This window comes from Mirounga leonina, unplaced genomic scaffold (genome assembly GCF_011800145.1).
Source record: "Mirounga leonina isolate KUSES-001 unplaced genomic scaffold, KU_Mleo_1.0 Mir_127, whole genome shotgun sequence".
In the NCBI taxonomy this organism is placed as follows: domain Eukaryota; kingdom Metazoa; phylum Chordata; class Mammalia; order Carnivora; family Phocidae; genus Mirounga; species Mirounga leonina.
In genome coordinates this window covers 29984050-29996937 of record NW_023270316.1, presented here as the reverse complement: position 1 = coordinate 29996937, position 12888 = coordinate 29984050, and the positions used below count along the sequence as shown (strand labels likewise).

At 37.7% G+C, this 12888-nt stretch overlaps 1 protein-coding gene across 5 annotated transcripts in view; it reads right to left on the bottom strand.

The window, feature by feature from the left end:
- Window positions 1-12888, bottom strand: part of MYCBP2 (MYC binding protein 2) — a 271010-nt gene that overhangs the window by 211219 nt on the left and 46903 nt on the right. For all 5 annotated transcript variants that reach the window (XM_035003215.1, XM_035003216.1, XM_035003219.1 and 2 more), the window contains exons 4-5: window positions 5637-5790; window positions 1380-1576 (exon numbers count right to left, since the gene is read on the bottom strand). In XM_035003215.1, the coding sequence (XP_034859106.1) occupies window positions 1380-1576; window positions 5637-5790 (351 nt within the window). The remainder of the gene's footprint in view (window positions 1-1379; window positions 1577-5636; window positions 5791-12888) is intronic.

The following is a 12888-nucleotide window of genomic DNA, read 5'->3' as shown; positions in this document are numbered from 1 at the left end:
ATTGTAAGCCATGTTAAGATAATAGGCATTATTTAATATGGTGTTTGGGCTGGAGAAAGGGATGCAGGGACGGGGCAAGTCTATAGAGAACCTTAGCTTCTGATTCAGGGGATCTAGTCGTGCACAGACTAGTGCATATTAAGCAAATACTGCAGGCAGTCAGACAGATATGCACACAAGTCTTGTCTCTGTTAGCTGGAAGCTCTAAATACTGTAACTATACCAAACTTCTTTCAGTCGTCAGTATTCCACTCTTACTCTTAGCTTCCTGTCTTAGCACATGGATACCAAGAACATTCTCCCTCCACATCCCCAAACACTAACACCTCCTCTGGCCAATTCAACTCATCATTTAGACTTCACCTCATATCCTCTGAGATGAGTCTACAGACAAAAATAAATCACACGATGCCTAATAAGCTCATATGTTTATGGTCACTCTATTTTTAAAAATTTGGTGTATGATATGTAAATGTTTGTGTTATTTCACTAAAATTTAAGAATTATTTTTGTATTTTAAGCATGTATTTAAATTAAAATTTTGCCAAACCTCAAAGCACAGCTGCAGAACAGTTTTGAAAACCACTGCATTAGAGGAACTTCGAAATAATTAAGGATCATAAAAAGGGAAAAGAAGATTTCAGGCAGGGCAGAAAGGGAAAAGAATAAGAACAGAAATCTAGAGTATGGGGATTGCTCATGTTTGACAAGGAGAGTTCAATATTGCTGAATTAAGTCCAAGAAAATGACCCACATACCCCTTCTGCTATCTTTGGCCTGCTAATAACAGAACAGGATTGAAGCAGCCCTTCCATCTGTTCTGGAGGTTGTCCAAGGGGCCCGTGAAGAGCACATAACGGAGACTTAAAACTGTAACTTCTTACTCACTTTCCAGAACAATCCAAAGGAATTAAATCAAGTTGGCTTTTAGGAGAATTATATTTCCCACCACTAACAACAATAAAGAGCTTAGTCCACAATCAAGATATTAAAAGCTTAAAATGTTCTATGTAAAGATGAAGCAGCTCAGAAACAAATCAACTCATTAAAAGACTACATTTGATCCTTGAACAATGCAGGGGTTAGGGGCACTGACAATACTTAATTCTGGGAAAGATGGGAAGTCAGGGAGAGCACAGAACAAGACAATGCAAAGAGGTGGCTGGGGTGCTGACACAAAGACCAGCTTAAAGATTAAAGAGTTTTTGCCAAATTTCATTTTATTACCTTTATATATTGTGGATTACTTATATATCAACCTTGGATAGATCAAACCACTCTAATGAGTGAGAAAAAGCAGGGGACTCCTACTGACAGAAATTAAGGTGAAATTCCAACCTGGCATCTTATAACCCTCTCAGCAGCTATAAATGAAATACCTGTATTGTTTGGCAAGCGTGGCTGCCATTGTTGGTGAGGATAGCAGAGATGGCCTGAAGTGTCCTTCCTGTTTCTCCCCAAGAAGCCACCAGACTAAAGAGGCAAGCACAGGAAAGCGCTGTCAGAGACTGGCCTGTGCTGTCATTCATTCCAGTACTTCGAACAGTGATTTCCAAAAGGAGCTGGAAGAGAGACTCTGTGGATAAAATAAAACTCAATTATATTCATTCGACGTACAAAACATTTCATGTGTCTGTTTATTTATTTATACCTTGCCTCATTATAAAAAAAATATTTAAGGCACCTAGAACACTTACTTTGCATTAGTTCCTTTCTAGTTACCCTTTTCCCCGAAAAGTTAGAATATTTATAATAAAAAGGACCTTAGAGAACGTTTAGTTCAACCCCTTATTTTTGTAAATAAAAAAATGGAATCTATCCCAGGTTGTTTAAAAGAAAGTTGTCTTGAGGCATTCACACATTCAAGAAATATCCTCTCGAGTAACAGGCTACTCACTGCACTCATGTTACCTTTTAGAGTGGGAAGAATACAAGCTTCTTAAAATGTTAATATAAGTGCCCCAAAAAATTATGTATTTGCAAAACAAAAGAATATATAAAACACATGCTATAATGTTTTAATGTAAAGTTGCTTTATTGCTAACATAATAGCAGTTCATATTTTTATTATAAAGAGAGTATGTAATTCATTTTATACCCTAGAAAAACCTCCTAGTCAACAGGACAGATGCCCTCCCCCTTTAATGGACAATGAAATTGAGACAGGGAGATAAAGAGATTTTCCCTAAATGATAAAGCCATCTAGTGGCAAAGATGGTAAAGTAACACCTGAACGTTCTATGGCCATGAGAAGTTTCCACACAAAATTCCCTAAACAACTCTGCCCAAGACTGAATCAATAGACTTGCAGGTATTTCTTCTGCAGAAGGGAAGGGAAATTTGAAAATCCTTATACAGAGTGAGCACTCAAGATAGAAAGAAACAGTCAGAAAAAGACTGCAAAATTGAGGAAGGTGAAGAAAGGGAGAGGGAAAAAGAAAGCAAGAGAAAGAGAATTCACGTACTGCAACTCTCTGAAAACTAAAAGGCCATGTGTGGTTTACTCGCTAACTCACAGAAAGTTAGCCTTCCTCGGTCTCTCCCTCATCTCCTGTGTCTCTCATCCCAGTTAAGCCCGTCACTTTCGATTCCTAATGCCTCCCCCGCTTACTCCATCTCACGACCATCTTCCCAATCCATGCTATCACCACCTTGGAATTGGACTACTACAAAGTGTTCATAAATTAGCTCCTACCTTCACTTTCGCCCCTTTATAGCCAAACAGAATTTTTAAACCAAAAATGTGTTTTTTTATTTAAAATCTGTTCACTCCTTTGTTAGTTCGTTCCTGCTCCTCTTCCTTCTTTCCGTTCTCCCTCCCTTCTTGCCTGTACATCCTTCAGTCTTTCCTTCCCTTTGCCCTTCCCTTCCAACTATCCTTCTTTCCCCTCATCCTTTCATCTGTCCTATCTCCATTTGTCCATCCTTCCTTCCATCATTATCCTTCTGCCCCTTCATCTTTTAATTACTCAGCAAATATTTACTGAATTCTTCCTGTACATGAAAAACTATTCTAGGTTGTGGTAGTACTTTGGCAAACAAGACAAAGAATGCCTGTCATCAAAAAAGTTAGATTCAGGTGGAAGGGAACAGTATAAGTGCCATAAAATAAAGAACTTTTTTTAAGCATAAGGAAATAGTTAGTGACTTTCCCTTTCTCCTAGAACAATAGCCACCAGGCTCCTTTAACATGGCCTATGAAGCTCCACATGGTCTAGTCCCTGACTCCCTCCTCACCTATGGCAAAGCCCTGCCTCCCTTCACTCTCCACATTCTAGCCAGTCATTCTCCTTTCTGTCCCAGAGACTTCCTGCATGCTGTCCTCTCTGCCTAGAAAGGTAGTTCACGTCTTCCTACTCATCCTTCAAATCGCCAATGTCTCATCTTCAAGGAAGCATGTTACGGATTCCCAGAACTCCTTCTACTGTCCCCCATACTATTTACCCAATCTGCAATCACACGTGTCCAACTGTCTGATGCTAAGTCCCATAATAACAGCAACAATGTCTGTACTGATCACCCCTGAATTATACGCTTTTGCACAGAACACAAGAGATACTTTTATTTACGTGAATACTTAAGAACATATATTCCAACCTTAAAATGAACAGAAAAACAGATGTAAGAATGATTTTTTTTTAACCAGACAATTTCTAAATCAAAATCTATTTGCTAAGAGAAGAAGCTTGGTGTATAATAATCAAACTACCCTGACAGTAAGAGTGATACATATATACCTATATTTTTATGAATAACATGAAGAAAACCCCAAAGTGTATTAATGTGATTATGCTACTAGATCAAAGAAAAAACAGAGATAGATTTCAATAGAAATTTAGTTTTAAACAGCCAAACTACATCTTTGAGCTAATTAAAGATATATAAGAAATAAGAAATATAAAGTGATGGTAAATCCCTCAATAGAAAAATAAATCAAAGCGGTGAAGAGATCAGAAGTAAACCCTGAAAGGATAAAAGAGAGACCAAAGAAGTACAGCAGCATCTGAAACTGTTAACAAGAAAACAAAAACAAAAACAAAACCAGACAAATTAATCAGGTGAAAGTTTTGATAGAAGATGATTAAGCTAAAGCACACATGATCATTTCAAAAACAGTATTATGAACAAGATCTGTTTTGAAAAGAATAAAGGAAAGGGAGTATTTATATATAGACTGGATACAAAATAAGATGTGTAACAACTGATAAAAGACAAGGGTATGCCAGAAGATCTAGGAAAAAGAAATGATCAGCATGTTATTCAAAGTAATAAACAGGATATACAGGTTTTAGTGGGTATTTTAAATATTTCAATTATTTGTTAATTGACAAACCAGAGCTAGGAACAGCAAAATATTCTTAAATCAATTAAATAAATAAAAGCTTTAGTAAGATGCTGTGATGCCAAGTAACATATCAAAATAGCAATATGATCACTGGTGTTACCATAACAATAATCAACAACGTGCCATATGACAGCTTTTATTTAGTAATATAGTAGTATTTAACAACATGGAGTGGGGGAGGGTATTGCTTTTCTTAAATCTTCAGCTTGTTTTCCTGGCAAGCACTCCCCTCACCCACTAAACCAAACAAAAAATCAAACACAAAAACTGATTCCCTCCCCTCCAAAAAACCACAGCCAAAACAAAACCAGTATGACACGTAATTAGGTTCTTACATGTGGATCTAATAAACAGCAAATAACCAAGTTGGAAAAAAAGATCAAACTCTAGTCCAGACCAGCAGTGTGGTCCCCAGGTGAGTTGCACTGGCACATTACCCAGAAATGTATTCTAAATGCAAATTCTTGGGCTCCATGCCAAATCTACTGAATCAGAAACTCCACATGGACCCACATGACTCAGATATGAACTAATGCTTGAGATTTAGAAAACTCTAGACTTTCAAGGCCCATGGTTAGCATCAGAGAAAAACAACAGCCAATTTCAAACTTATGGCCCATCTCTATTTCTATTCCTCAAGAGCTCCTAACTTGCTTACTGGATTATGTGTTGAACCTTTATCAGTAACACGAAAGGCATGTATTCAAAAAATCCAAATACATTTTACAAAAAGCAAATGTATTTACTTATTGGAAGTTGCTACTAATTCAAAAGCATTATCTATAACAAAAATTGATTTTTATTTACAATGAATACAAAAGAAATTTTTATTTACAATGAATACAAAAGAAATGCCCTCTGTTGGGAAACTAGATGTGCTGTTTTGGGTTGGTAGCATCTGGTTCCACTCCATTTTTTTAACTACCCAGAATAACACATAAAGTTAGAGAAAGTCAATGTTCACTATTTTGGCCTAAGGTTTAACAAGAACGGTTTAACTTAATAGTAACTATAAGGCTTGGGATTATTTCTGGGTTCCAACGATTAATGTTTTGCTTTTTCCCCATCCTCACAATAATCAAGAAATGTCTGTGCATGAACTGTAAGTCTTAAACTATAACTCTAGTAGAACATAGCAAAATACCTTAAAATTTATACCCTTGCTGTTTTAATACCATAATTAAAAAAACAAAAACAAAAACAAAACTGCATTACAAGCTGCTACATGTATATGCTTCATAGGAGAAGCTATTTACATTTAAAGACTTCATTTAATACCCTGAGCTCTTACCTAGGACCTCAGGTGGCTCTGACTGGAGGCCTTCTGGCTGCTGACCCTGAAGTACATTAAGCAGGGCCTGGAGACTCCTGAGGCACAGGGATGGATGAGAAAATCGCGTCTCCTTGATCAATTCAAAAACTTCACAAAGTCCAACCTCAATGATCTGTTTAAGATGAAAAAAAATAATATATATGTACCTTATAACAGGTAAGCTAATAACACTTTCCAGGCAGTTGAACCAGTATGGCTTATTTACACAGCAAATGATTAATGCTGCCATATTTACGAGGCAAAAACAAAAAGAAACACATTAAAAAAAAAAAAGAAAAAAACACAACCACCCAAGATTCAGAAAACCATCTAGTGATATGGAAGGTTAAAAAATAATGGCACTATTTTATAAGTAGTTATAGCATAAGGAAGCCATAAGAAAAATCATGAAAATTGTTAACAGTGCACTAGATACTAGGTTACATTCACTCAGAAAAAATAAACTCTATTAATTTAAAAGTTCATTTGGCTGTACTCAAGTACAAATCAGCATTCTTTCATTAAAAGTCATGTCAATTGTTACTTATGACCAGAAAAAGTCAACATAACTCATACAATGAAGAGATTTAAAAAGGAGTTTTTTCATCTTAGCCCTTCCTATAATGGTACAATCACATTATTATTTACTGATGGTTTCCCCCTTCTTGTAGGATTTATCACAAAAAGAATTAAAAACTGCCTACTTAAAAGATCACTACTATTTTTACTTTAATTATCTTATCACCCTCATCAGGACCAAGGAAAAATCTGACTCACTATCTAGCAAAAGATAGAGAAATCTGCAGCTAAAGATTGACAGAGAAATGTGATGACCTGGTATTGGGAAATACCTTCAGAGGGCTGACAGAACAACAATGAAATCCCATTTCTCAGTCAGTGACAATATTTTGAGAAATAGATGTATAAGATCTTTTTAGAAGGTGTTAAATTATTTGGAGAAGTAACAGAAAAAGTTAAAACAAGACTAATTAGTAGAAATGCATCAAAGCATTAATTCTGTTGGACATAACAGCAGAAGAATATTCTCTAGGCTGAGATCTGTGCATTAATCACGTATTACATAAATATTTCCTAAGCATTTATTTTGGCAAACTCACTACAGGAGATATGAAGATACACATTACACTAGTCCCTGTCTATAAATGAGCCTTGTACATGACTCTTACCCAGTTGAGAGACTTCTGTTATGGCATTTATTATATTATACTTAGCTCACTATTTTTGTTTCCTTTTTCATAACTAAACTGTGGTCTCCTCATAGACAAGGAGCATGTTTGAACTAGCTTAATATCTCCCGTGGCTAGCCCAGTGCTTGACACATGATACGCATATAATAAATATTTGTTTAATTGCTCTCTCAGTTGTGTGCTAAAAACCACTGCAACTCAGAAATATATCTCCAGACAACGGTCAAATCAGTTGCAGGAAAGTCAGTTGCAGTTTTGATTATCATTTACAAGGTTTCTGAAGAATACAGATATGACTGAGAAGTTAAAATAACTAGCAGGACTGTTTTTAGAGAAGTTATCTAAAATTCTAGCAGACTTAGTTGTAACTAAGATTACAGAAGTTGCCTGTATAAAGTTTCAATTGATTAAATGCACTAAGCAGTGAAAATTTTCCAGTTGATATAGTTTCTCTTCCTGGAATAGACTAAAAAATAAAAACGTGCTGTTCAAGATTTCTATCTGCTTATGTACTTACAGGAAATGAATCTGAACTCAAAGATCTCCTAAACACAAAACGTGGAGCTCTATTCTCAGGCCAATGGGAGACTACTACATTCTTGCAGTCTTCAAGAATGCTTGCTCTACTGCTATCAATCATGACCTTTCAAAAGCCAAAGGAGAATCTTCACAGATAACATTCTTAGCTAGGGTTTATTTATATAATATCCCTACAGTAACAGAGAAAGTATTGAACCTTACCAAAAAGAGTAAGGCTACCTTCTGAACAAGTTCCTGAGTTGTCTCTCTGGTAAGTTTAGTGTGTAAGAACAAATGTATACCTGAGTAAGGAACTCAGGTATGCTGCTTAGGAATAGAACACTGGCTGGTTTTGGTGAGACATACCCATAAAATGTTAGTCAAATGATAAGGAGAGAGAAATTACCCATCTGTCTAGATTAACCACACTATAGATTCTCCCTACTCATCTGTACCTTACTTCACAAAAAAATTTTTTTAATAAGGGGGAAAACTACGTCATTTCCAGAATAGCAATGTTTTCAATATACAACAAAATAAAAATCAACCTCAAGTTTTCCAACATATCTAGCTTTGAATTATTGAGCTGAGAAATAAAAGATGTTGTGAAATAAGTGTTTTCCCCTGATGTTTGGCTGAGCATATTTTACTGTATGTATGAACTTTGAAATTGCACTTTACACACTGAGGCCTTTTTATTTTATTTTATTTTTTTATTTGAGAAAGAGTGAGAGCTAGAGAGAGCACACACAGCGGGAGAGGGAGAAGCAGACCCCTGCTAAGCAAGGAGCCCAAAGCGGAACTCGATCCCAAGACCCTGGGATCAGGACCTGAGCCAAAAGCAGACGCTTAACCGACTGAGCCACCCAGGCGCCCCTAAGCCTCAATATTTTCAATGATAAACCATAACCAACTACCCAACACATAATCTTCCACTTCTCTTCAGAAAATAGTCTTTTGTAAATTTACTGAATTTTTCTTTTACAGTTGCTTTCAAATAATTAAATCCTGAAGGCTCTCTATTGTACTTGAAGGAACACAAACCCAAATAACTATCTGATACAGCCAGTCCAATGTCACTGCTGGGAAAAGTAAAATAAAAACATGCTTGGCCAAAGAAAAATGAGTTTTTCAAGGTTTTATTTTTGCTCTCCTTAAATCATATTATTTCCCAAAGTGACTTTATTATTTCACTAACAAGTATGAACATAAAAGTTTAGTTACATTTAGATGGAATAATAAATTCTTTGCCATTAGAAATTGTATCTTGTTCTATTAAGATGTCCTAGAGGGAAGGGGTAGGGGATTGGCAAAATAGATGAAGGGGATTAGGAGGTACAAACTTCCAGTTAAAAAATAAGTAAGTCCTGGAGATGAAAAGTACAGCATAGAGAATATAGTCAATAATATTGTAATAATGTTGTGTAATGACAGATGATGACTGCACTTATCATGGTGAGTATTTTGAAATGTACAGAATTATCTGTACGCTCTATACCTGAAACCAGTATAACACTGCATGTCAACTATAAGTTAAAAATTGTTTTTAAAGTCCTAGAATCCATTCTAATACTTCCAGAATACATTTTAAAAAACTGGAGAGGAAACCAAAAGTAGATTTATATATTACTACAGAGGAAAGTATACTGACTTTCAGGATTTTTTATATAAAGCAAATATTTGGTAGAGATGACATTTACAAATAATAAAGAATAAAAATATAGAGGGCAGCGAAAGAAAGGGTAGAGAAAGAGCGGCAGCAGAGGAGGAGGAGGGCAAAAAGAAGAAGAGGAAGAATTCTGCCTCTCAGTCTATGTTCCTATCCTCTGACATATAAATTTATCGTCAACTACCACGACCTTCTTCCCTTCTCTTCATACCCAAAAGGAGTGTTCTTAGAATTTTTCAAAGCTAACAATTTTTGGGCGCCTGGGTGGCTCAGTTGGTTGAGCAACTGCCTTCGGCTCAGGTCATGATCCTGGAGTCCCGGGATCGAGTCCCGCATCGGGCTCCCTGCTCGGCGGGGAGTCTGCTTCTCCCTCTGACCCTCCTCCCTCTCATGCTCTCTGTCTCTCACTCTCTCTCTCGCAAATAAATAAATAAAATCTTTAAAAAAAAAAAAAAAAAAAGCTAACAATTTTTAAGCAATGTTCTTCATCCCACCCCCATCCTATCTCTAACAGAATTTCATTTCACCTTCTTCCCCCACACCTTAATAACTCCCAAATCTCTATTTTTAGCTGGGACGTTTCTCTGGAACTTCAGCCCTGTATAGTGTACATGGGACACCTTATCGTCATTCCAGCAAAGTGGTGTTTCTCCTCCAGTACTCCCTCTTGCAGTCAATGGCATTACCACCCAGAAACTTCAGAAATATGTTTAGATTTCACCTTCTGTCAGCTTTCATAATCAACTAATTACTAATTCCTGTCAATTCTGCTTCCTTAACATTTCCTCTATGCCAAACACTACTACTACCCTCATTCCAACCGTCAGTCACCCTTCGTGGACAACTGTAATAGCTGCCTAACTGGTCCCTCTGCTCTAATCTCACCACCCTCTAGTGACCTGTCTTACTAGCACCCACGGAACTTTACTAAAATACAAGTCTGATCAAAGTCTCTTGCTTAGAGGCACCTGGGTGGCTCAGTCGGTTGAGCATCTGCCTTCGGCTCAGGTCATGATCCCAGGGTCCTGGGATCGATCCCTGCATCGGGCTCCCTGCTCAGCGGGGAGTCTGCTTCTCCCTCTCCTCCCCACCTGTGCTCTCTCTCCCTCTCTCTCTCTCTCAAATAAATAAATAAAATCTTAAAAAAAAAAAAGTCTCTCACTCAAAATTCTCAGTGTTTCCAAATCACAAGACAAAACCTGAAAGTGGCTGCAGCACACAGAAGGCCCTTCCCAATCTAGCTGCTGCTCTCGGCCTCTCGCCCTACTCAGCTACTCCACTCTGGCCAAAACAGAGCGCTTGTACTTTGACGACGATGCTGTTCCCTCTGCCTGCACATGCATCTGCAGTCAGGGCTGCAGTCTTACTCCACTATGTTATACTACACCTACCATGCCCTCGTAAGCCTTAAGTCACTAGACATACTGCTATCCCTGCCAGACATAACTTTCTTGAGAGTAGAAACTGTGTCTCCTGATTTTGTTTTCAGGGCCTAATATAAAGCTTGCTATAACTCAAAAAAGAATTTAGAAGTAAATAAACTTAAGAAGTAAACAAATAAATCTATCTAAGTCTATATCTCTTAACAAAATATGTGGCATGACTAGCAGCAAATGAGACTGAAAGTGAAGTATGAATCCTAAAAATAACTATTAAAAATTACGTAGTTATACAAGTCAGGAAATGACAGATGTTGGCGGGGATGCGGAGAAAGGGGAACCCTCCTACACTGTTGGTGGGAATGCAAGCTGGTGCAGCCACTCTGGAAAACTGTATGGAGGTTCCTCAAAAAGTTGAAAATAGAGCTACCCTATGATCCAGCAATTGCACTACTGGGTATTTACCCCAAAGATACAAAAGTAGGGATCCTAAGGGGTACGTGCACCCCAATGTTTATAGCAGCAATGTCCACAATAGCCAAACTGTGGAAAGAGCCAAGATGTCCATCGACAGATGAATGGATAAAGAAGATGTGGTATATATATACAATGGAATATTATGCGGCCATCAAAAGGAATGAGATCTTGCCATTTGCAACGACGTGGATGGAACTGGAGGGTATTATGTTGAGCGAAATAAGTCAAAAAGAGAAAGACATGTATCATATGATCTCACTGATATGAGGAATTCTTAATCGCAGGAATCAAACTGAGGGTTGTTGGAGTGGGGGATGGGGTGGGAGGGATGGGGTGACTGGGTGATAGACACTGGGGAGGGTATGTGCTCTGGTAAGCGCTGTGAATTGTGCAAGACTGTTGAATCTCAGATCTGTACCTCTGAAACAAATAATGCAATATATGTTGAGAAAAAAAAAAAAAGAAGAAGAAGAAGGTAGCGGGAGGGGAAGAATGAAGCGGGGGAAATCGGAGGGGGAGACGAACCATGAGAGACGATGGACTCTGAAAAACAAACAGGGTTCTAGAGGGGAGGGGGGTGGGAGGATGGGTTAGCCTGGTGGTGGGTATTGAGGAGGGCACATTCTGCATGGAGCACTGGGTGTTATGCACAAACAATGAATCATGGAACACTTCATCTAAAACTAATGATGTAATGTATGGGGATTAACATAAGAATAAAAAAAAAATGTTCAAAAAAACAAAACAAAAAAAAATTACGTAGTTATAAAGCTTGGAACACTTTAGAGGATCTGGAAATCAGATAGTGAAAAATGGATTGAGCTGGGTAAAAACTGTTTTTGTTTTTGTTTTTTTAAGATTTTATTTATTTATTCATAAGAGACAGAGAGAGAGAGAGAGGCAGAGGGAGAAGCAGGCTCCCCGCCAAGCAGGGAGCCCAATGTGGGGCTCAATTCCAGAGTCCCGGAATCATGACCTGAGATGAAGGCAGACGCTTAACCAACTGAGCCACCCAGGCGCCCCTAAAATCTGTGTTTTAGGTAGAAAACTTAATATGAAGCATTTAGGTGGCAGTAAGAAAGTTCTTTTTAAAATATCAATGATTGCTGACCTACAAAAAAGAAAAGGCAAAGAAACCTGACAAGCAAGGTCTATATAATAATCAAATTCAACTCAACTTTTAAAATTCAAGGAGAAAATAAAATTGCATTGAAGTGATATTTCAACGAATAAAAACTATCTTAGTTATGCAAGAGAAAAGGAGTAGGAGAGGAAAAAACCAATGTGAAAAGAAGGAAAGTGAGAGCCACACATGCAGGAGGAGCAAGAGAGGAACAACTACAAAGAAAAGGAACTGATGGAAAAGAGTAGCATCTGGAGCAGAAATGGCCAAAAGGAAAAGAAAAATGCTAACATTTCTCACCTGCCCTCAAATTCCCATCACTTCAAGTCCTTCTCATCTCTTCTTCTGTGTCAGTCCTTCATGTCATGCAAATGACTGCCAAACACATCACCTGGGAGTTACAGTCCCCACCCAAGCCCAAACCCCACAGCATTCTGAGTGCCTCTGCATAAAGACATCTCAGCACTTCTTCCCCCTCGCTTGTCACATGATCTCAGAGACTGTCCAGAAGTTTGACTTCCTCTGACATATTTATTAATAAATTGAAGAGTTCCTTGAAAAGTAACTCAAATTCATTTGCACCTACACAATTTCTTGTTTGCCCCGTGTTTGCACCTAACCTGATACTTAACTATGACATTTATTAACTCACTGAATCCTCACTACAACCCTCTGAGGTAGACGTTATCTCCATTTCATAGACAACAAAACTGAGGCACAAATAAGGCAAATAACTTTCCCAGCATCACAGAGCTAGTATTTATAATGGTGAGTGTCTGAGCCCAGACAGTTTGACTCCACTGCCCAGGTTCTTAATCACTGTACTCTATTTCCTGACATGTCAGTACTTGATGAA